This window comes from Verruconis gallopava, assembly GCF_000836295.1.
Source record: "Verruconis gallopava strain CBS 43764 unplaced genomic scaffold supercont1.52, whole genome shotgun sequence".
NCBI classification, from domain to species: domain Eukaryota; kingdom Fungi; phylum Ascomycota; class Dothideomycetes; order Venturiales; family Sympoventuriaceae; genus Verruconis; species Verruconis gallopava.
The window spans coordinates 57,931-80,640 of record NW_015622188.1 but is presented as its reverse complement, the minus strand read 5'-3'; the positions used below and the strand labels follow the sequence as shown (position 1 = coordinate 80,640).

At 54.0% G+C, this 22,710-nt stretch overlaps 7 protein-coding genes across 8 annotated transcripts; 5 read left to right on the top strand and 2 right to left on the bottom strand.

The window, feature by feature from the left end:
* Positions 1-80: 80 nt before the first annotated feature.
* On the top strand, positions 81-1,931 carry PV09_09039 (uncharacterized protein; the record flags this gene model as incomplete). The annotated part of the gene is made up of 1 exon (XM_016363029.1): positions 81-1,931. The coding sequence occupies one exon, from the start codon at positions 81-83 to the stop codon at positions 1,929-1,931; it is 1,851 nt and encodes a 616-aa protein (XP_016209140.1).
* Positions 1,932-5,463: 3,532 nt separating this feature from the next.
* Positions 5,464-8,066, top strand: PV09_09038. 2 transcript variants are annotated; one of them, XM_016363027.1, is made up of 4 exons: positions 5,464-5,543; positions 5,668-5,757; positions 5,934-6,783; positions 6,868-8,066. In XM_016363027.1, exons 2-4 carry the CDS (start codon positions 5,703-5,705, stop codon positions 7,148-7,150), a joined length of 1,188 nt encoding a protein of 395 aa, XP_016209138.1. In that variant the 5' UTR covers positions 5,464-5,543; positions 5,668-5,702; the 3' UTR covers positions 7,151-8,066. The 2 variants fall into 2 exon arrangements, with proteins under 2 accessions (XP_016209138.1, XP_016209139.1); XM_016363028.1 differs by lacking the exon at positions 5,464-5,543 and having other exon boundaries at positions 5,589-5,757.
* Positions 8,067-8,514: 448 nt separating this feature from the next.
* Positions 8,515-12,710, top strand: PV09_09037 (protein transporter SEC23). The gene is made up of 12 exons (XM_016363026.1): positions 8,515-8,921; positions 8,991-9,018; positions 9,132-9,273; positions 9,491-9,530; positions 9,593-9,617; positions 9,683-9,720; positions 9,776-9,829; positions 9,887-9,947; positions 10,072-10,236; positions 10,293-10,931; positions 10,983-12,057; positions 12,117-12,710. Exons 1-12 carry the CDS (start codon positions 8,907-8,909, stop codon positions 12,139-12,141), a joined length of 2,307 nt encoding a protein of 768 aa, XP_016209137.1. The 5' UTR covers positions 8,515-8,906; the 3' UTR covers positions 12,142-12,710.
* Positions 12,711-12,768: 58 nt separating this feature from the next.
* Positions 12,769-14,126, top strand: PV09_09036 (uncharacterized protein). The gene is made up of 3 exons (XM_016363025.1): positions 12,769-13,038; positions 13,091-13,226; positions 13,281-14,126. Exons 1-3 carry the CDS (start codon positions 12,960-12,962, stop codon positions 13,870-13,872), a joined length of 807 nt encoding a protein of 268 aa, XP_016209136.1. The 5' UTR covers positions 12,769-12,959; the 3' UTR covers positions 13,873-14,126.
* A 1,305-nt stretch (positions 14,127-15,431) lies between these two features.
* On the bottom strand, positions 15,432-17,831 carry PV09_09035 (uncharacterized protein). The gene is made up of 3 exons (XM_016363024.1): positions 16,709-17,831; positions 16,554-16,637; positions 15,432-16,419 (listed from the first exon to the last, which is right to left on the bottom strand). Exons 1-3 carry the CDS (start codon positions 16,745-16,747, stop codon positions 16,078-16,080), a joined length of 465 nt encoding a protein of 154 aa, XP_016209135.1. The 5' UTR covers positions 16,748-17,831; the 3' UTR covers positions 15,432-16,077.
* A 1,671-nt stretch (positions 17,832-19,502) lies between these two features.
* On the bottom strand, positions 19,503-21,052 carry PV09_09034 (uncharacterized protein). Its single transcript, XM_016363023.1, has 3 exons — positions 20,919-21,052; positions 20,571-20,858; positions 19,503-20,498 (listed from the first exon to the last, which is right to left on the bottom strand). Exons 1-3 carry the CDS (start codon positions 20,967-20,969, stop codon positions 20,316-20,318), a joined length of 522 nt encoding a protein of 173 aa, XP_016209134.1. The 5' UTR covers positions 20,970-21,052; the 3' UTR covers positions 19,503-20,315.
* A 129-nt stretch (positions 21,053-21,181) lies between these two features.
* On the top strand, positions 21,182-22,576 carry PV09_09033 (NADH-ubiquinone oxidoreductase 19.3 kDa subunit, mitochondrial). The gene is made up of 4 exons (XM_016363022.1): positions 21,182-21,323; positions 21,408-21,615; positions 21,686-22,109; positions 22,173-22,576. Exons 1-4 carry the CDS (start codon positions 21,281-21,283, stop codon positions 22,197-22,199), a joined length of 702 nt encoding a protein of 233 aa, XP_016209133.1. The 5' UTR covers positions 21,182-21,280; the 3' UTR covers positions 22,200-22,576.
* Positions 22,577-22,710: the final 134 nt, after the last annotated feature.

Genomic DNA, 22,710 nt, shown 5'->3' with positions numbered 1-22,710 from the left:
AAGAGCCTTGTAGGCCATTCTAAGACTATTGTTTCTTACTCTCATCATAGTTCAAGAGCAGGCCTCTTTCTCAGGTCAAAATGGCAACATATCAGGATATCAACATCCTAACAGACTATTTGGGCGTGCCGTTCAACGTTGCGCTGGACGCAATCCGGAGAGCGAACGGCAACGTCCATATCGCGGCTGATCTTGTTTTCCGGAAGACCGATCGTCGCCGTAGCACTAGAAGCGAGAGGGCTGGTCTCTCTCAAAATCCTCTTGCTCTCTCAAGGACCTCGTCTCAGGAGACGACGGTTGTTACGAGCGAGTTCGAGTACTGTAGTGACAGGGACAACAGCGACGATTTGTGCAGAACAACAGCCTGTGATCCTGTGCACGTACTGCACCTTCCGGCTGGAGGCTCTAACGAGAGCTGGGAGGTCGCTGATAGTCCTCACAGCCCGCTCGCGACGGTGAGTCTTTCCATTTCGAGATTAATCAGAAGAGCAACTAAGACCGGAGACGTCCAGACCAAAACCAAGGCGCCGACAGTAGCTCCCAGGACTGAGGGAACGGACGTCGTGACATCTCCTTGTATTGGTCGCGCTCCCGGGACTGAGCTTCACCCCGAAGATGGGAAGAAGAATAGCACCCCTTGCGTCTGCCAGGAGGCAAAAAATTCCAGAATGGTGCAGTGTTCGACCTGTGAGCGCTGGTATCATTACGAATGTGCTCACCTGGCAGAAGACAACATGCCTACTGGCCCGTGGTACTGCCACTTCGAGGTGAATGCTTCGACGCCGCCACTGGACCGCAACGGCTCCAAGTTCAACGAGCTGGAATCGCGCGCCCTTTACCTGACCGTCAAAAAGCTCGCTCCCCTGGGCAAGGGCTTCTGGGAAAAGGTGTCGGATCGGCTCCTCTCCGATTTCAACATCCGGCGGACGGCGACGAGCGTCAAGTTCGACTGGGTGAGAAACTCTAGCGCCATCTGGGGGTTCGACGAGCGCACCGCAGTCCAGTACAGCGAGCGCCAGGAACAGGAACGAAAGACACTGCTTCGGTGCCAGATTTCAGGCACGGTGATGCCAACCAAGATCGGCTTCCGGGCGATAGGCGAGGGCTTACACAGCTCGGAGACGACGACTGAAGTTGACATCCGCAAGCGTAAACCGAGTAAAGCAACATGGCCGCCTGGTAAACTCAGGAACCCCGTTCAGCTTGTCGATGGCGGCCACGAGGAGGAGGACGGAAACTTAGCTCTTATTCGGCCTCGAATCACAGCTATGAAGCGCAAACGCGCCACGGTCCTCGACGACAATGAGGACAACAACATCAACACCGGCGTCGACAACGACTGTCCTGGCGTCTCAACTTTTAAACGAGTCAGATCCGCACAGGAGGCTACTGGTGGCAAGTTTATAAAAGGCGTCGAGGCCCTTGGGAACCGAGCGCCTACCGTCCCCTCTGCTTCTCGTCGTGCCGTTCTGGCTAGTTCTCACGTCGCTGCTTGGGAACAGGCCACAAACACCGCTGATACGAACGCGGCCATCGCAGTCCGGGCCCCCGCATCCCCGGCGACCCTGATGACACCAAGTCTCGCCGACACGGGTCGCGGAACTACGCAAGACGTGATCATCTTTGGCACATCTGATGACTCTTCCAGCCCAACGCCGCCCGCCGAAGACGCCTTCTTGCGTGGCAACGTCCTGCACGTCGTCGGAGGGGTAGATACGCACATCAGCCACTGGTTCTGCTGCTACGGACCGGCAATTCAGTTCCAGAGCCGCTTCGAGGCGTTGGCCGAGCATCGTCGGTCTGTGAAGGAATACTTGCGGGACATCGAGCCGGACCTGGACTGGTACGAGGGTCCTTGGGAGGGTGTGAATGAGCTGCTGTGGACTGGCGACGAGGAGCACCAGCTAAGGTACATGTTCGAAGAGGCCTGAGCGGCATTTACCATTAGGGTGCTGGATACAATTGATGCTGACGGAAAGGAATGCTAGGCCATTTGCACTTGGTCTTGCTTACTGTCGAAGAACGCCTGAGAAAGCTTCGCAGGCGTTCTTTATACATGTCACATCATGTATTTGCGGGACTTGTGCTCGGTCGGGCGGGTATGTACCAGATATCCTGATGCGCGAAGGCATAGGGTAGTCACTGTATGTCACGTGCATGTTAGTACACTGTCTCGGTGGTTGCTTCTGCCTTGGACGAAGAGAAACACATGAGAGCACATCAGAGGACCGATGCCGCTACGTACAGTCGACAAAGGGAAGATTAGCAAGGAAATGAGCGAAGATGGCAGCGATCTGGAGCGCATGGTGGGCTGGCTGACGACATTGTGTCTATTTTTTTTTTCTGCCACAACTAGTACTCCTACTCGGAAAGCACAAACAATCGGAATGTCCGAGCTGCGTGGAGACAAAATCGCATACATACACACACTTCGTCATCAGCGTCCAGATCGATTCTTTGGATCCGACTTCCGATTACGCAGTGCTGTAGTTTCCTAGGGGCGATGGGATTCCGTCCTTGAGCGGAGGAGGTGTGGAAGGCGAAGATAGGTCGGGCTGCTAATCACTGTCGTAATGTCCTTTTAGGATCAATTCCGTCTTGGGAAGCTGGAACTATCGAGAGACAATGCAAGAGGCGGGGAGGGACCCGCCGAACATATGTGTGTGTACACGAAGCTGTGTATGTGTGTGTGTGGTCTTTGACGCAGGACTATTTGCATTTTGCATGACTGCCCCTCACGAGGGTGGCTCAGATATTGGCTGGGAATAAGTACGCCGAATTCAGCTGGAGAGCAGCACTTGAAGCATCGATTCGCGGTACGTCCAGCAGCTCTCCTTGAATTTCTAAGCTTTCTTTTTTTTAAGGTTTTTTTTCTTTTAAAAAAAAATTAGAAAAAAAATACTCATCGATCCACTGGCTTGGGGATGTGGTTGTGAGAGACTATGTATGCGTGCGTGTACGTGTGCGTGTGTGCGGATGGTAGTACCTGCCGCGCGTTCAGTCCGGGATCTGCCAGGGTAGGTAGGTGCGAGTCGTTTGATGCCGCTAGCAAGGTCTGTATCGAGCAGGCAAGAACCCCGTCTGGCATCATCGAACCGGCGGGAGGAAAAGATGGGAACATCCAATGGTCATTATGGAGATGCGCGGGACTTCATTCCACAGTGGCGGCAAAGTTACGGAAAGCACAAAAGCTTGCGAAGAAAGGTGTTGGCAAGGGCCAAAGGCTCGCAATCTCAGAATCGACAAGCGCGAGCAGCACATCATTTCGCTTGGCACGAATGTGGCTCCGTCCGAACGATCGTCGTGTCACCACCAGCGTTTTTAAGCGAAGCTTTTTTGTTCGAGAAGCAAGAAGATAAGGGCAGTTTAGATGAGATGAGATGACGATGAACCGAAGCCACAACAGGGCGGGATGGCAGTTTCGGAAATTCGCGACAGCTCAGCTGGTGGCCGTGATCTCTCCAAGGATGGTGGTGCCGCCGCAGTGGAGACGAAAGCGTCAAAGCATTGATAAGAAAATCGGGGAGAGCGAGAGCGAAAGCGACGGAGACTCAGACGAGTGCGCATCCGAGGATGACATTAATTGTTTGCTATCGTCGGGGGACGAAAAGTCTCAGTGTATATTTTTTTTTTCCTTTTTTTTTTTTCCCAATTTTTGTACCAATTTCTTTTGCGGATTGTTCCTCCTTCTAGGCAGTAAACAAAGCAGCTACGTCAGTGGCATCAGATTGTGCACATGAGACGAGCTCGCGACCGGGTACGTCGTGGGCATTGAAACGCGCGGTCGAGTGCTGGCAAATGTTGAGGGCATCCACAAACAGGACCGTCGTAGTTCTCTTTCTCTGGTCGTGGCAGCAGCTACGGTCTGTCTCCGCCATCTGGACAGATCTCGTCCCCGCACACAGCACGTTAAGTCGTCCTCGTAGCCGCAGTCGTACTCATGGACAGGCATCTTTATTTGCTTTCCTGGCAGCAGCTGGCTGGATGCGAACTCACATCGCGGCGAAACAAGCCCGTCCCGCTTTTAGCGTGTCTCCCCTGTCCACACGCAAGATGAAGCTTGGCGCCAGCGAAAATGGCTTCCATCAATGAATCACATCATTCTTATCGCGCATTCGACGAGGCTCATGACGGATACTGCTGCGGCGAATTGCCAGACGGTGGCGTTAACGACAACAAGGCCGGCGCCGCCGGACACATTCTGAACGAACACTACGGCCGATCGTCTCTCATCGGTTTCAGCTGCGCTAACATGCACTGTAGCGCGCAGTATTGTACAAGTCTCAGTAGCGCGTCTTGTTAGGGCATGATCGATGCTTCGTTCTGGGCCGGGGGTGGGAGCGTGCACGTTATGCTGGAAACCTGTTTTGCGTGTGCGTTAAGAGGACTGCGTTTGGCATGTGGAGGTTGGGGTGATCGGACTAGCGATAATGCATCAATAGTGATTCCTGCTATGCCTGATCACTGGGGCTGGGCGCGGAGGACACAAGAATTGTGCAAGCGTGGTTGAGCCAAGGTTCGCACGGCTGCTCCCAGGACGGGGGTGTGAAGACGAGGATGGAAGCCAACAGAGCATCTCCGCACCGTGTGCGGGCTTTGCTGGTGGTGGTGATGGTGGTGATGGTGGATGTCACCGAGATGATTGCCACCAGTGCCACCAGAGCCACTCGGCCCAGCCCGTCGCTCTGTGTTCACAGGCGAGGGCATGGGTGCTGGGGCAGACGACGACGACGATGCTGATGTTGGCACCCGGCTGGTGAATGGCTGCACTGATCGCAGGACAGTGTCTGCGGCGGCCAGTGGATCCCTTTGGCGCGGTGGGTCACGGCCAGGTTTTCTTGCTTTCCCACGTCCCCGTACCAATGCTGGACTGTTTGTTCGGTGCAGCGACGGTTCCAATACATTTCCCATCCTGAACAAGCCCGGCTAGCTCAGCAGACGCCCAGCCGCAGGTACAGGCCTCAGGCTCAGGCACTGTCGCGTTGCTGTCTTGCCTGCATCCGTCCGTCCCCAGCCAGCTGCGACCCGGCCCACCAGCTGCGCGCGTCACCCATCACTCTCGATTCGTCGCCCAACCCGTCTTGCCCGGCCGTCTCCTTTTCCCACTCCCATCAAACAAAGGCCGCTTGGTCCACTCACGGTCCTCTTCTCTGGCTTTTCCATCGCGGCTTCCGTTGTTTCCAAGACCTTCCTTCTCTTCTCTTCTTGCTTCGCCCTCCTCCTTCCGAATCATCATCAAGCCACCGTCATCTTGGCCGTTGCGCTTGCCGACCAACTCTGGTGTTCGCTCTCGTTTCCTCCTTTCCCCTTCGAAACAAACCTCAGCATCCCGACGTCTGAAGAGACTTCAACCACGTCGACTTCAGGAGTAGAATCTTGACTCGGCCGCTTTCTTCTTGACTCTCGCTCACATTCATCTTTACCACGCCTCAACCGCCAAACAATAACAACCACCCCCCCCCCCCCAGCAGCCAATTGACTGTCGTCAGCCCGTTTAATTTCCCAATTGGCGATCGTCTCGGAGCAGTAGCCTTAGCAAAACGGTACGTCCACCCTGTTGGCCTCCCGTCATCCTCTCCTTTTCGATTCTTTTATCTTCTCCCCAATCCCATCTTTCGAGTCTTTGTCTTGGCGCGTTCGCTGACTGCTCCTCGTGTCGTCCAACAGCTTAACCTTCCACGCACAACCGCATCTCAGCAGCAATGGCTTTCTTGAGATACGCTCTGCCGGCTCTGGCAGCAGCTGGCTCGGCCTTCGGTACGTGACACATACACCTACGTCTGCTGGTTGTTGGTCGTGTGCTTTGCGTAGCTCTGGCCATCTGGCAAAGCCCGTACCCCGTGTGAAGCTACAGCAACAGCGGCGGTGTTACAACCAGCAACATGAATCATAACAAGGTCATTGGAAAATGCTGACATGCCTGATGCCAACAGCCCAGAGCAACTCGTGCAGCACCTCGGCCACTTTGACAGTCGTTAGCCCGGCCGATGCCAGCGCTCTCTCGTCCTGCACCACCTTCTCCGGCAGCGTCGCCATTGCCACCGAGGCCGCTGGTGATTTCAGCTTCCCGAGCGTGCGCGAGATCACTGGTGACTTGACGGCCACTGGCGCCACCAATGTCACGTCCATCTCGGCCGACAGCATCGAGTCCATCGGCGGCACCTTCGGTCTGGACAACTTGCAACGTCTCAACACCCTCAACTTCCAGGAGATCACCTCCGTCGGCAAGCTCGACTTCTCGGGTCTACCCAACTTGAACACGCTGAACTTCCCTCAGAACATCCAGTCCGCCCAGTCTCTCAACATTCAGAACACGTTCTTGAGCTCTCTGAACGGCATCAATCTGCAATCAGTCGAGTCCATCTACATTGCCAACAACAACTTGCTGCAGGACATCAGCTTCCAGGTCTCCAACCTGACTGGCACCATCAACGTTGAGTCCAACGGTGATCAGCTGAAGTGTGCTTTCCCCAACCTCATCACTGCTGCGAACATCACCTTCCGTGACGTCCCAAGCATCTCGATCCCGTCCTTGACGAACACCACTGGCTCTCTCGGATTTTACGAGAACACCATCACCACCATCAACGCTCCCAACTTGACAACGGTTGGCGGCACCCTTGCCATCAACACGAACCCCAAGTTGACCAACATCTCCATGCCCGTTCTCCAGACAATTACTGGTGGTCTTCAAGTGCAAAACAACACCATTCTCGAGGAGGTCACCTTCCCAGCTCTGACTACCATTAGCGGTGCCACCGACATGTACGGAAACTTTACCTCGTAAGTGCTCCCCCGCCCAAGCTGAACATGCGTGGCAATGGCAACAGCGAAGCACCAAAGTTGCTAACAGTGTCCAAACTATAGAGTCTCTCTGCCTGCTCTCAAGGACAACCGTGGTGGTTTCAACCTTCAGTCCACTGGCAACATCACCGCGTCTTGCGACGTTTTTAACAATGAGCATGGCCAGTCCTCCGTCATCAAGGGCAAGTACCAGTGCGCAGGCTCCCTCACCAACCCGGGCAACAGCTCCACCACCGCCACAGGCTCTGGCTCCTCTTCTACCAAGAAGTCGGAGGCTGGTGACGTCCGGATCAACGCTGCGGCTATGGGTCTTTCCGGTCTTGTTGCTGCCATGTTCGCTTTGTAAATGGCTGGGGAGAGTATCCTGCTGCGCTCACCTTCCGCGTACTTTGTTTTCTTTGCACAGGAACGTACACGAAGAAGAGCAGGGTGTCTGGGTCCGCTTTTTTTCAACTAGCAAAATCTTAGGGCGTTTCGATTCTCTTACCCGGTTGCGCAATCAAAGTTCCTTCCTTTTGATTCTATTTGCTGATATACTTCTTCCTGCGTTAAATGGGCAACGGGCAACTCGAAATTGGTATAGACTGTAATAATTCTACTTGCCCATCTTCCGTCACCATGGATTGGTGAGAAGGTGTGGTGCATCGTCCCAGAGAAAACCCTACTAATTAAAATCGGATCACCGACGAGCATACTGCAACAAAAATTACTTCATTGCTACAACAGACCGCTGCTACTTCCACCAACACTTTCTCTGACATGAGGTGGAGCGCCGAGTACCTCAAGACCTTCGGTGGAGAGCCGAGGGCGGACGATACTTGATGGGGCTTGAGAGAGCTCTCTTCGCAATCTTCTGCAGCGTCTTGGGAGACTGGGTTCTTCACATCTGTCAATGTGGGTGTTTTGTATGTCTCGACAAGGATGGACGTTTCACGGAGGTATTGCTGGTGACAAAAAGTACGTTCTTTGATTAAGAAGTATGTCAATTAGCGAGAGTATTGCGGATTATGTGTGGATTAATGTAGCCGAGTTTGAACCACGTCCGAGTTCATGACCCGTGTGCCCTTTGTACTTTTTTGACAGTATTTGTGTAGTGGTTCTGAGCAAACGTGCCTGTAGCTCCACGTTTGATCAGTCTTAAGGGGGAGGGCTTTGAAGTAACTTTTACTCGCTCTTCTTTCAGCATGTTGCCATCTTGATTTGACCAGAAAGGGATAACGATACGTATTGACGACAAGGAAAGCCTTGGTCGATGAACTGAATTCCAATTGTGATGCGACCAGTCGCGCGTCATCTCAGGCCCAAAGGTCCGTCCCGTGTCCCCCCCCGCCAAGCGCAACGAGAGGACACAAAGACGATTGAGCGATGCGCAGGGACGGCTTCCTTGAAGTCGGTTGAAATGTTACCACAGCTGATTCCCAGCATCTCATGATAGCCGGAACGGCTTTTCAATGCCAGGCGCCCAGCAAAGGGCAATGAGAAGAACCATTCGCTCTACACACCAGCGACCATCGAACAGAAGGAATCTTCGCACATTCGGAGATCAAAGACACTTCTCAACGGCGCGGACGCCGGTTCTCGCCTGGGGTGATGACTGTTGAGGAAAGGAAAGGAAGATGGGAAAGCCTGGGAGAAGCGAAATCAGTCAGTGGCACGGAGTCCAAGGCGCGTTGCCTGATCTGGAATTGGCGCCATCTTTCCACACCGAGAGGCGACGAAGCCACATCCAAGGTCAAGAAGGGAGAGCGAGAGAGCTTGTGTGTGGCCGCGCATTGATTATCTGGCCTCGACACTCCCGAACACTCCAGGCAATTGCTCGTCGACACGCACGAAGCTTCTGCTTTGACAGAGGCCGGCTCTCGCTTCTCTTTCTGTTCGCACGCATCCCTCTCTTCCTGAGCAAGTCTTGCGTCTCGTCCCCTGCGTGATCCCCCATTCTCGAGCACTCTGCGACGCTCGAAAATTCCCAAGCGTCATCCCGCCTTTTTCTGCGCCTAGATCCGCAGCTCGACACCCCTCCCCGATTCCAACGTAGCGTAACGGCTCGGTAGAGCTTCGAAACGAGCAGAGGCAAAAAGGCTGCAGAGAACAAAGGGCCAAACATGGATCTTGACAGCGTGCGTGAACAGCCCCCTCGTCCTGCCGGGCCCCTTTGGAAGCGATATCGTGCTGACCCGTTTGCGCAGTTGAAGGAACAGTGGTCCAATATCGAGGGTATGGCTACTACCCAAGCACACGACCCTACCTGCAAGAAGATGCACATCGCACTTTGTACGCGTTGAATGAGAGAAGGAACGAGGGCTGATGTTGTCCAACGCGAGTCGCAGATACCGATGGCTACCGTCTCTCGTGGAACACCTTTCCAAGCTCGAGGATGGAGGCCAGCCGCCTTGTCGTCCCCATTGGATGTCTGTACACGCCGCTCAAGGACCTGGGCGAGAAGCCCATCCTTCAATACGAACCTGTTGCGTAAGTCGTTGGAAAGCAAGGGCACGCCATTGCGGCGGTTGCATCACCGGGCAGATCTGGGCAGCCTTCATATGGCTTGGGTGAGCCGTCAACTCCACGTGAGAAGTTGAGGTACAGATCTCTCGAGTGTTGCATCCAATCGCCTGGTCTCTGTGTGGATAGCGTTTGCTGCGTGCGCTTGTGCAGCACACACACTGGGCTAACGTGGAAAACACAGCTGTAAGACCTGCAGGGGTGTCATGAACCCGTATGCTCAGGTAAGTCGGATCCCGATGCTAGCAGGGTGTGCAACAGTTGAGATCTAACCTTGTCATTGCAGGTTGACATGCGCGCTCGTCTTTGGAGTATGAAAGCCAATCCCTTTATCATGCCCACTCGAACCGTTTGCCGTTCTGACATTGTGCCACAGTCTGTCCGTTCTGTCTGCAAAGAAATGGTCTGCCACCGGTATGTGTGACTGCGTTGCGCCCGGCAATTGGGCGATTGCTAACAATCTACATAGCATTACAAAGATATCAGCGCTGAAAGTGTGCCACCGGAGTTGCATCCATCCAACGTGAGTCTGCGCCGCAACGCCATGGGACAAAGTGCGACGTTACTGACCACAGCTCAGACTACAATCGAGTACAGACTCGCTCGACCCGCTCCCGCACCACCAATCTTTCTCTTTGTAGGCAGTATGCAAACCGTTCCCGGTCTTCTTCAACACTCGCGCTGACTTGCTTTGCTAGAGTATTCTTCCTGCGGCGCTCACATGCTGCGGCTGATGGATTTGGGTGATGGACTGACCTGCCGCAGTCGATACATGCCAGGAGCAGGAAAGTTTGCAAGCCCTCAAAGACTCGATCATCACGGCCTTGGCCATTCTTCCGGCCCACGCCCTCGTCGGACTGATCAGTTATGGCACAAACGTCGCTGTGCACGAGATTGGGTACACGGAATGCTCGAAGAGCTACATCTTTCGTAAGCATGCCGCTGCTTTTGTCATTCGGATCGACGAACGTTTAACGATCTCACAGGTGGCTCCAAGGACTACCAACCAAAGCAAATTTCCGAGATGCTAGGACTCAGTTCGCCTGGCCTGAGGCCTGGTATGCCACAAATACAGCCTGGACGTCCTCCAATGGGTGCCGCGGCTCGCTTCCTGTTGCCTGTCCAAACTGCAGAGTACGCATTGACCTCGACTCTGGAGCAGCTGCCAAAGGATCCTTGGCCTGTCGCCAGCGATAAGCGAGCCCTCCGTAGCACTGGCGTTGCCCTCTCTGTCGCCATCGGGCTTCTGGAGACGAGCTTCCAGAATGCAGGAGCGCGCATCATGCTTTTCACTGGCGGACCGTGCACTGAAGGTCCTGGCATGGTCGTCGGGCCTGAGCTACGTGAGCCTCTGCGAAGCCATCATGATATGGAACGCGATCAGGCGAAATACTACAAGAAGGCACTTAAGTTCTACGACGCCCTGGCGAAAAGAGCTGCACATAATGGCCACACGGTCGATATTTTCGCTGGGTGTCTCGATCAGGTTGGCCTGCTAGAGATGAGGTCACTAGCGAATGCCACCGGCGGTCATATAGTTCTCACCGACAGCTTTACATCGTCCATGTACCGTCAGTCCTTCATCCGAGTCTTCGACAAGGACGAAAACGACAACTTGTTGATGGGTGAGGAGTCTCCATCCTTCATCACCAGTATGACTTTGCTAACTGTTGCAGGCTTCAACGCTAGTGTTGAGGTCCTCACAACTAAGGAACTCAAGATCACGGGCCTGATCGGTCACGCGATCTCACTGAACAAGAAGAGTGCCTCCGTCAGTGAAACCGAGTGTGGAATCGGCAATACATGCAGCTGGAAGATGGCCTCGATAGACCCAGGCGCCACATACGCCATCTTCTTCGAGATAGGCGGACAGACCGGAGCGCCCCCGATGGCTGGAGGCCAACAGCGCGCCGTGTTCCAGATTCTCACCTACTATCAAAACGCTGGCGGGCAATACCACCTTCGTGTGACGACAGTTGCGCGGCCTCTCTCTGGACCGTCTGGTGATCCTGCTATTGCACAGTCCTTTGACCAGGAAGCTGCAGCTGTACTAATGAGCCGCATCGCCGTGTTCAAGAGTGAGATTGATGACGGCCCAGACGTCCTGCGTTGGGTTGACAGAATGTTGATCCGGCTCTGCAGCCGCTTTGCCGAGTATAGAAAGGACGATCCATCCAGCTTCAGGCTTGAGCGTAACTTCACTTTGTATCCCCAGTTCATGTTCCATCTCCGTCGCTCACAGTTCTTGCAAGTGTTCAACAACAGTCCTGACGAGACAGCCTTCTACAGACATGTGCTCAACCACGAGGACTGCAGCAACAGCTTGATCATGATCCAGCCCACGCTCGACGCATACAAGATCGACCAGGAGGAAGCGGAGGCGGTTCTTCTCGACAGCACGTCCATCCAGCCCGACACTATCCTCCTGCTTGACACATACTTCCACATCCTTATATTTCACGGTGAGACCATCGCCGCATGGCGCAAGGAGGGCTACCAGGATCAGCCAGATTACGCCAACTTTGCAGAGCTGCTCAGCAAGCCAAAGGAAGACGCCAAGCTCCTCATCCAGGATCGGTTCCCGCTACCGCGTTTCATCGTCACGGACGCGGGAGGTTCGCAGGCTCGTTTCTTACTCAGCAAGCTGAACCCGAGCACAACGCATACGACTGGTTATGGAGGGAGCCAGAGCGCTCAAACCATCTTCACGGATGATGTTAGTCTGCAGACGTTTATGGACCATTTGATGAAGTGAGTTCTACAGCATACTCGTACAGTGGCGTAATTATACGATTCTAACATGCACTTAGGCTTGCCGTGTCTGGCACTAGTTAGTCATTGGTGTGTTTTCACAGGAGATCGACGACAGGTATACACGCTCAATCAATTCTCCGGCAACAAGTATCCTTCCGCATCCAATCTTGATGTAAAGACTGGTAGAGAACGAGCTGTCGCTGATTGCAAACATGTCGTCGTTTTGAGAATAAACCCCCCAAAAAAAACATGCACACTTGTACTAGATATTTAGCGAGCATGGTAAATGAACACATTATATCAATCTGGGATTTGACGTTCTGTCTCGTCAGGTTCCCAAGAGTAGCAGACTGACTTTATACGATGAATGAACATGAGAATGGTATTGGCAAAGAGTCTATTTCCAGGCCTCCTGGTCACGTTGTTTCGGCGCGCAGTCGCCCCTCAATAGCACTTTGAAACAGTAGGATACTTGCTTTCGTGTCGGAGCATTTGATTCTCCTAAAGGTGTTTGTGTGCCGTAAGGGGAACGAAGAAGAACAGGCTCCAGGTCAGCGTGCGGAGAGCTGTAAGGAGGGTGGGAAACCAAAAATATGATATATATACATGTTTGGAGCCACGGTACGGTGATGAAGGACACCAATTAGGGGTTCAACGAGTAGGGCTGATATCACGAGGTCCACGTCTGCGTCACCGCGCCTCGAGGCCCAGGGTCTGCTGCTTCGACTCGTGTCAAGCGCGGATTTACTTTTTTGTTTTCATATGTCAGACGTCCACTTTCCCGCCCTCTTCTCCCGTGTCCTACACGCTCCCTTTACCACCATTCTTGATTGTAGCCGCAGGCGCAGTAACGAGTAAATTTGTTTTCATTTCTTTCTTCACACTTCGCCAGAGTCACAATGAATCGCGGTGCTTACCGCCCACCGCCGACTTCCCGAGCATCGGCGTCGACGCTGTGCCAGAAATGTCTAAAACGAGGTCGGCTGCAACCTGACCTTCTTCGAGGCCACGAGCTGACGGATCCAAACAGGACACTACAGCTATGAATGCAAAGCGGCTCCGCAAGAACGACCCTACATTGCGCGACCGTCGCGGACGCAGCAGCTGCTCAATCCAAAGTTGGCGCCTAAACTTACCAACGAGGCCCCGGACGACCTTATGCAGAAGTACGTGCGCTGCCGCGTCGTCTCGTCGTGACGCACCGGCTAACAGGAATGTAGGAAGGGTGTAGCCGATGCGCAGCTTGCCAAGTCAGCCGCTGAACGCGGCCGCAAGCGTTCCATGTCCATTGAAGGGGACCGACCAAGGAAGCGCTCGCGGTCTGCATCGTCGTGTTCTTCTTCATCCGTTTCCACTATATCGACATCGAGATCGCGGTCAGCTTCCCGCAATCGCAGGCCATCATCCGCTGAGCGGATGGTAGCTTCTCAGCATGATGGCGACGATCGCGCAGAGTCAAGCTTTGAACGGAAGCGGAGGCGCCGGCCAAGCGCAGCATCGCATGAAGGTCACGGATACAGAAACACGAGAAGAAGGCGAAGCGAAAGATCACCCGGCGAAAGAGGCCGAAGAACAAGCAGGATGGAAGACGACATGGAGAGACGGTCGCGAACGGGCACACGCAGCGGAAGCAGACAGAACGGAAGAAAAGCGTCGAGATCCAGGAACAGGACGAGACAGAGTGGACGCACGTACTCACGGTCTCCAAGTCCTTATCGACGGCAGCCACGAGATACGGCCCCAAGAGAGAGAAGTTTGAGTCCATACAGCAAGCGCATGGCCATGACCCGGGCGTTGAATTCGGACGTTTGAAAGGGGATGTTCAAACGCTCAATGATGATGATGATGATGATGGTGGAGGAGATGAGCGAGGTCGTCTCCTGATTGAGATGTATTTGTTATGCAAAAGACGAGAGAGCCTGCTCTTAACAGCTCAAGAGCGTTTGAACTCTCTTCTGCTTCTGGAATGAAACGGTGATCGTAAGAACATGTGCTTGCGTTTGCCAGCGTCTTCCGAAGCCGGTCTTCTCTTATGGCAGCACGCTTTGTTTCGCTACTCAGATCACACCCGCTTCGGCACCTCGTCTTTTCAGCGGTTGAATAAGAAGTGCAAAAGGCCGGCCTTCTTGGCCCCGTTTCGTTCGAGCAAACGGCCCTTCTCCAAACATGGATATCAGGCCAGTTCTGCCCGCCGCGCGACGCAGACTGCATGCGCGCGGACGCGCCCTGACGCCTCGGGTCCGGCAGAATGCTTCTCGAGACCGCCATGTCGCGTACGAGCTGTGCTGTCCTGGCGTTTCGCCCGCTCACCATACCGGACCTACATGTCTGCCCGGTCCACGTCCAGTCCTTCGTCTGCCCGCACGTTACAACCAGAATCCAAAGGCCACCACGGCCATGTTCGCTCCGTCCTCTTTCATCTTCTCGCGTCTGGCATGACACTGTGATCTCTCGTCGTACGAGCCCCCGGCCGACCCGGCGTCCGTTTGCCCTTACTGTATCCCGACGTGCGATTACCGGATGGTCGGATGCTCTTCTTCCTCCTTCTCCTCCTCCTCCTCCTCCTCCTTGCACCCTACCCACCATCTCATCGCTTTTCGACGTGACCTGCTCAAATTCGTGCATGCATTCGTCACCTCGAAGCCCGCCCAGGTCTTTGCATCACGTTCTGGACTCGTCAGCTGCGGTCCGCCCGTTTGCTTCAAGACCGTACGCAGGCCTCGAAGGAAAGGACGAGAACGCTTGCCCGCAACCCGTCCCCAGGTCAGATACCCGCATGGGGGATCCCGTACGGGGCCAAACTCGAGTCTGGGTCGCAAGCAAGGACCGAGTCTGCCCCTGGGAATCATGCCGCAGCGAAGAGGCAAGTCAGCGTGCGTGAAAGGCCACTTGCAGAATCGGGGTTGTGCGCTGGGCCATGCAGTACCGCTTGCCATACGGCCAGCCTGTACGTCGTCTGGCCCTTGGGATTGATTTCTTGTCTCTTTGCGAAAAGGCGACCCGGCAGATCAGCCTGGAAGGCGCCGTGGGGAGTGAAAAAAAAGATTCGGTTCGTCTCTCCATGGCCTTGGGGGTCCTGCGCCGCGTCGTGCGTCACTTCAACCTTTTTATTTATTTTATTTTTCTCAAAATTTCCGTTTTCGGCCTTTGAGAGAATAGATGTCGACAAACGTCGCCGGCGGGTTCGCATTGGATCTTGTTTTATCTGGCGAGTGTTGGCGTCGATGTGATGTTATTCATGTGATGCAAAAAAGGTCCTACATACGACACCCACTCGTTTGTTCCGTTCCTTTTGCAAGCCGGTCGCATTAGCATCATTGGTCTGGGCGTGATGTTAAAAAAGAGGAAAAAAGAAAAAGGCATTTTTTGCACAGAGAGTTCAGCCGCGGCAGTGGATTTGCTTTCATGCGCCCTATATAAATCTGTTTGTAGTAAAAAGATACACGGTCAAAGAATCAGACAACCACCTTTACCCCGGCTGGATAAAAAGAATAACGTAGTAGACTTTCAGTGCGAGACGCGTCGCGTCAAGAAACTCGCCTCCGAATTTGTAGTTTGCCATCTCGAGTGAACCCACCAAGTGTGTAAGGAACATATGAGACTCTGTCTATGCAGCACATGGACAGAGAGAATATACCGGCAGTTAATTTCAACGGCAAAAACATCTGCGTGAATGAACGTCCTTTCCAACACACATACCTTCCCCATCTGTCACTCACTCACACAGTCTCGCCCTCTCACCCTCTCACCCTCACCCTCACTCTCCTTCTCTCCATTCTGGCTTGGCTATGCAGGTGTGCCCCGTTTACCAACTGGCGGCTGGCTGTTCGATCTGAGAGAGTATGCGTACGGAATGATAGGATTGCCAGCCAAAATCACTTTTGCTTTTTTTTTTTTCTTTGTCAAACCCCCTGTTCTTTTTCAAAATACTTACTGCCTCGATGAGCTTCCTGATATACTCCGAAACGTTGCAACCAGTACCTTCTTCTCACGTTCACCACAATCTCTCCACCACGGCTACTTCTCAATCGCGATCGGCCGAGGCTTAGCATGGCCGCTGCCTTGCTGTTCGTCTTCGGCGTCCTCGTCGTCGATGTCGCTGGCGCTTCTCTCCCTTTGCAGATGGCTTCCTTCCTTGACAGGGCTGGCTCCTCTGGCAAGACCGCCGGCCAAGTTCTGGCCTGGGATCGTGCCCGGAGACGCAGAGATGCTGCCGTTGTGACTGGCGTGCGACGTGGCCGACGAGTGTGGGATGTTTTCGGGCACGGGATGCTCGCGGCCGATCTGGGTAACGCCGACGTCCGACGCTTTGCCTGCTTTGGAGAGGGCGTAGTCGCCGGAGTCGAAATATTTGCGTTCCTGGAAACGAATATTGTCAGCCGTCCCAAGACAGTACAGACAAAAACACAGGCAGAGCCGGGGTGGGGGGTGGAAGTTTGCGATGTACAGCTGAACTCAACGCTGCTGAACTGGGACTTGGAAAAGAGACGCACCTTTAACTTGTTCTGCAACAAGTCCTTCTTGTTTGGCAGCTTGCCATACATGCGGAACAAGCGCTGCTCGTCTGGTGACAGCGACTGAACACTCAACCGTTAGCTTGACGTCTTGTGCGGAAGGCGCGTGACGTTGAGACGAGGAGGGAACGTACGCTGATGTCAACCTTCTGCTTCTGCTGAAGAGGGTTCATTGCTGCAGCCTAAACGGTGTTCAGCTCTGGCCTGAGTGCGAGGACGAGGTAAGCAAGCGATGGCGAGAGGGCGTGTGCTTGGGAGACGATGCGGACTGCCGGGGTGCGGGCGCACTTGCGGGTCGTCCTGTGCTTCCAGCGAAGACGGCTCGAACACAAAGGTCTGCTGTTGCAGCTGCTTGTCGGTGTGCTTTCAGCTTCTGCTCTTGTCTGTTGTTCTTAGCTGTAGTACGGTTCTCTGCAACGGTCGAAAAAAGTGCCTGTGAGAACGAAGGGCAAGCCTTGTTGCGTCACAGGGCTGGGTCGTCGCCGATGTGGCTTTGGCAGGGTGACTGTGTGCGTGTGTGTGCGTGTGTCTGGGTGCGTGTGTCAGCCCAAGGCATGAAACACAGAGCAACACAAAGCTCCGCGCCGCGTCTTCTCGAAAAAAGCCCCGATGGACAGGTCCGATAGATTTAGACGTGGCCGCTCGTAGCGGGACGAATCCTTCCTTTCTCCTTTCCTTTCCCTGGTCTCTGTCTCTCGTGTCAAAGCCCTCGGCGGAGAGGCCAGCGAGACAAGGCGATGTGTGATTCAAGCGTGATTCAAACAGACAATGCTTGATAGAGCAGGCCGGATTGACGTTACCTGGCCCTGGCGATGGATGAGAGTGCGCGAGATACTGGGGCGTGCTTGGGCGGGAGCCCGTCACTGATCGTCAAGACGATCGGGTCTCGGTTCTCAGATTGTCTGTTCTTGGGCGACGGCTCGGCGTCTGCAAGGACGATCTGCGTGATCCGGGGAGACGGCGCGGTGCGGTCGAGCCGTGAAGCAACGGCGGTGAGTTCAGCACGCAAGTTCAGCGTCCTCACTCTGTTCGCGCAGCATCAGCATCGGCATCGGCATCAGCATCAGCAGCAGACAGCAGCCGGCAGCAGAGCAACGCACAGTCGAAAGTGGGGGTTGGACACCACGAATGCCCAGTGGGCCGGCGGGACAATGAACCAACGTCCAACAGAACGGTGTTACGGGCGATCAGACAACGACCTAACTGAAGTCACGCAACTGGTCTTTGGCCGTACGCGAGCGGGTTTGTGGCAGCGAAGCAATGCAATCAAGAAGTCGGCTCTGGTCCGCAGTCCGGTCACGTTGTGCACCACGATAAAGCTACCATCTTCACCTGGCGTCAAGACTGCCCATCTCCCCCTCAACGCTGCGGGGCATTGGACCTTCGCCGACCTGCGAACGTCCTTTCTGACCATCGGCACCGGAGTACGAGGCGGGAGCCACAAAAAAGCGCGTGGGCGTCCAAAGAGAACCAACGCAGCCTTTGGCGAATCCGAGACGCTGGCATGTCATCCCATTTGCTCATCGCAAACCACGGTACCTCGCTGCTGCAGGTGACCAGGCCCGCCATTCGAGTCCCGTCGTTTTCCTGGCTCAGAAAAATCGTCCACATCTTCCGGCCGTTTGTGAGCGATGCGCGACGGACCAGTCGGTGCTGTTGTCAAAGGCAGGCATCACGAGGTACCCGGCGTCGCGGCACATCCGCAGGAGCGAATAGGGCTGATCATGGCTTTGGTCGGAACGGGCTTCGATCGTCCTTCTGGCTTTCTGCTACATACGGAACCCTCACCCCCACATTTATGGCCGACAGGCATGCTGCTGCTGTGCTGCTGGAGGAAACCATCGGTCATCGCACCGACTTCGAATGAGGTTTGGCCAGCATACCACCGATATACCCGCCGGGCAACTGCCTGTCCACAGCATCCAGCGGACACGTTGTTCCCTGGCCTTCCTCCTCAGCATTTGCAGCTGCTCTTCGGATGTTTCACCTAGACCCTGTTTGCGGGATCAAAAGAGCGCCTGTCCATTGTGTCGGCCCCCGTTCCGTACACAACAGTGGACTTCATATCTGAGCACCAATGAGAAAGGATCCGGTAATCGAGCAACATGTTGTCTCTAGCCTACGTCATTCGAGAGACCATCGTTTTCCCAACTGGCCTGCCTAAAAGAAACGTGAATCCATACGCACCATACGCGAGATCTTGGGTCTGCGTAGCCACTTTGTCGGTCCAGTGCGGGCACTTGGCCGGTCACCGGCCATGACGAGCCTGAGCAGCTGCCGTTGAGAGCGTGCAACGTCAAGCCTGTCTTCCAGCAAGAGAACTTGCATTTGTGTTTTGTCAGGTCCCGCTGCCAAAAGTGGGCCAGTGAGCTTAATACGTAGTCAAGATTGCGCGTGACGAATGTCGCCCTACCGTTGCGCACACTCGGCGTTGAGAATACATGTTTGGAGGCACCGCCTCTTTGTTCATTTCTGTCACGAGAAATCGGTATGGTGGCCGGAAAGTTGACTAGAAACGAATAGAACTGTATGTGCATGACGCAATCCCGTCCTCTCGTAACGAGCGGCGCTGGCCTACTGTCTTGACTGCTTCCAAGAGGATATCAGTCTGCGTGACAACACATGGCCGTCGCTGTCCCATGGCATTTGGCGAGAATGTGAAAATCATGTGCTCTTTCCAGAGGTAGGAGATGATGACGCCCGTGGCGGCTGTTGAGAGAGCAAGGAACATGCTAGACTTTGCCTGCCAAAGTGGCCACGTTCGTAGTACAATCATCAAAAGAACGAATCACCGTCATCCGTGGTTTTCTGAACGCCGTCAATTCCGTGTATCGTGATCAAGAGCGCGGCAACCAAAGATGATGCAAGGACGAGGCTCTGCTTCCTGTTCTTCACCAACGAAAATGTGTTTGCAATGGGGCTACGCACTAGTGGAAACCTTCTTTCCATTCTAACTACATACAGCTCGCATTATAATATGTCTGCGAACATGCATCATGCTTGAACGGCTGGAGCGGGCTGTTGATATGAATAACCATGTGAAAGAGCTGTAAATGCAGTCCACCTTTTGCCGAGCTTCATTCCGTACCATGCCGGACCAGCGTGCAGGACGGCGCGTTTAGCAACAACCTTTCAAGTCCTTTTTGTTATGAAGCGAGAGATTGGCTGAAGAAGCTTAGCCCTACTACCAGCAAGACCAATTAAGAGTCGGCGGGGGAGCTTGTGCAGCTATACATCCCCTGATGTCTACAACACGGACGGCGGTGCTGATGATAAAGCATAAGAATCGAGAGAAGTTGCATTGATTAGCGTTCTTTCCTTCCCGAGTCTTTATATAGCAGCGCTTCAAAACGCTACTTAACCTAGGATATGGTCAATGATATCGTCGAATCTGGCTTTTCAGCTTCGGCACAAGTGACACACGACGCGTGGAACCAACACGCGGTCCATGACTTTTGAAAAGGAACTTCCAAATGACACGACACAGAGCCTCGGCCATTATGGAAGGATACCATAAGCGTTAGGCAGAGTGCGCCTCTGGGGTTGAAGTCTAGACGTGGTTGACCGCGCATCAAATCGTATTGATGAAGGGTTGTTCTGGACACGCTGAGAGTCATTGGCGTCTCGCGAAGACCATGAAAGAAAGGAACATAGAGTACCCTCGCGGCGTCTCTTCCTTGGATTCGCGGACGGATGAGGGCTACAAGACAGAATTTAGGCGATTGCTCTCTTGCACGTTGCTCATAGGCTTGTCACACCTGGCGCCCAGGCCTCGCCGATACGTTGGACTTCCTTGATGAAGCGCGGGCTTGTGATATGTGTCGGCCCACTGCGTTTCACTCCTGGCGCTGGCGCATGGTCATCTGGATTGTAAAATGGATTCCTCAGCAGATTGATGTAGGCGCTTTGCAGAGCCTTGAAAGCCTGGCATCGAAGGTAAGTGAACGGCCGACAAACTTTCGCAACTAGTCGAAGGAGTCAACGAAAACAACGTACAGGTTTCAGGTCGCTATCCCTAAGCCCTAGTATGTTCTGATTCTTCAAGTCCGCAGGCGCGGGTTTACCCTCCATGTCGACGACGATGACGATTTTAACGCCCGTGTTGGTAAGCCATCCGTACATGGCGAGCCGCTCATCGATTGCTTGGAGAAGACCGAAGTCCTGATCTGCCGTCTTGTGTGGCATTCGAAGCTCGAAGAGATCCAGACATGACGACAACATGAACGAGTACTGCAAATAGTCACGTTCCTTGGGCGGAAAGAGTGAGATGTGGAGCGGGTTGTTCTGCGGAGTCGGGGTCATGAGCAGACGCTACGTGTATGTGGAGGACAAAGGAGCACGTACTGCTTTGCCTATGAAGCCGATACATGCTATTCCTGGCGCTCGATTCGCCATCCCCGCTGTATATTCTTAAGAACGTAGACTGAGCAGATATTGATGGTTCGATGGTTCGCGTGACAGAGACTAAAGATGTCGTCTTCTTAGGCACCGTGGGCATGACTTGGACCGTGACTTAGTAGACAAGTAAATTCCACGGGCCAATCAGAAGTCGCGTGGATCTAGCTCGTAATGGGAGGTCTGTGCGCGCTCTAACAACCAGACATCATGGGTGAACATCGATCAGCCACCACCTGAACACGATCTCTCCGCTCTCTGCTTCGGCTTCTTTGATTTCTCTTCTTGTTCAATCGCTTGGACACGCAGAGATGCTGTCAGCAGCGAGGTCGAGGGCTGCTCTAGCCCTGCGAGGTGTGTTCCTTCACCCTCACCCAATTTGCCATCCTCTCCAGCATCAAATTCGTTCGCCTTCAAACGCTGATTCATTTTTCATAGCCAATTCGGCCAATGCTCTCATACCCCTACGAGCAGGCCCGTCTGCGTTTCTGTCCACCTCTGCGCCGAACCATGCCACCGCACAGGTGTCGAAGCCTCCAGCTGATGTCTCAGGCAATCCCGGAACTCCTGTCCCAGCGAAGAAGGTCAGAGGCGAGGTGCCATTACCGAGTCAAGAGGGCAAGAAGGGTTTTGCCCAATACGCACTGTATGCATTTGAATCTGGCCGATGTGTTGAATGTGCTGGGAACAACGTGCTGACGATTACCGTCACGTAGAACGACCCTCGACCAGATCGCTAACTGGGCCCGACAAGGCTCGCTTTGGCCCATGACGTTCGGTCTTGCCTGCTGCGCCGTAGAAATGATGCATTTGTCGACGCCGCGCTACGATCAGGACAGATTGGGAATCATTTTCCGTGCTTCTCCTCGTCAATCGGACGTCATGATTGTTGCGGGCACGCTCACCAACAAGATGGCGCCTGCCCTGCGACAGGTGTACGACCAAATGCCAGAGCCGAGATGGGTCATTTCCATGGGCAGCTGCGCCAACGGAGGCGGCTACTACCATTACAGCTACTCGGTGACGAGGGGGTGTGACAGGATCGTGCCGGTGGATATCTACGTGCCCGGCTGCCCGCCAACGAGCGAGGCACTTATGTATGGCATTTTTCAGCTGCAGAAGAAGATGAGACACACCAAGGTAAGACCGCTTTTTGGCCTGTTTGCGCGACGAGCACGACAAACTAACGCATCACCTTGTCAGATTACGCGGATGTGGTACAGAAAGTAGAATGCATCATTGAGTACGGGGCGTGGCTGTCTCAAGAAGCCTAGCATTTGCAGTGGAAGAGCAGATACTAGTTCCTATGTATATATTCAAGCATGTCCGACATACAATATGGGTGACCTTGCTGGGTCTCTGCTGTCTTCAACGTGCGCCAAGACAAATTTCCCTGTGCAATGTCGGTATGCAAATGTCCATTCCACATCGTCCAAGGCTATTGATGCTGTGAAAACCATTTAAAGGCCCCGACTTGTTTTGAAGATTTGCTCACAGTGAGACCTTGTTTTGACGGTCGCCATCTCTAGCTTCCGAAGAAAATTCAGGCTGGATGCATGCCTTGGCTCCTTGTTCGGAGCGGCGTTCCCAAGGCTCCGTGGGAATTCCGGAGTGTTTGGTCTACTCTTTGGGGGGGGGGGGGGGAAGGGAGGGGAAAAGACGATGCTCGCTCGTTCCACTGCTCAATTTTGCTAAATTCGTTGTCTATTCTTTAATTTTTGTATTTTCCTCCATAATCCAG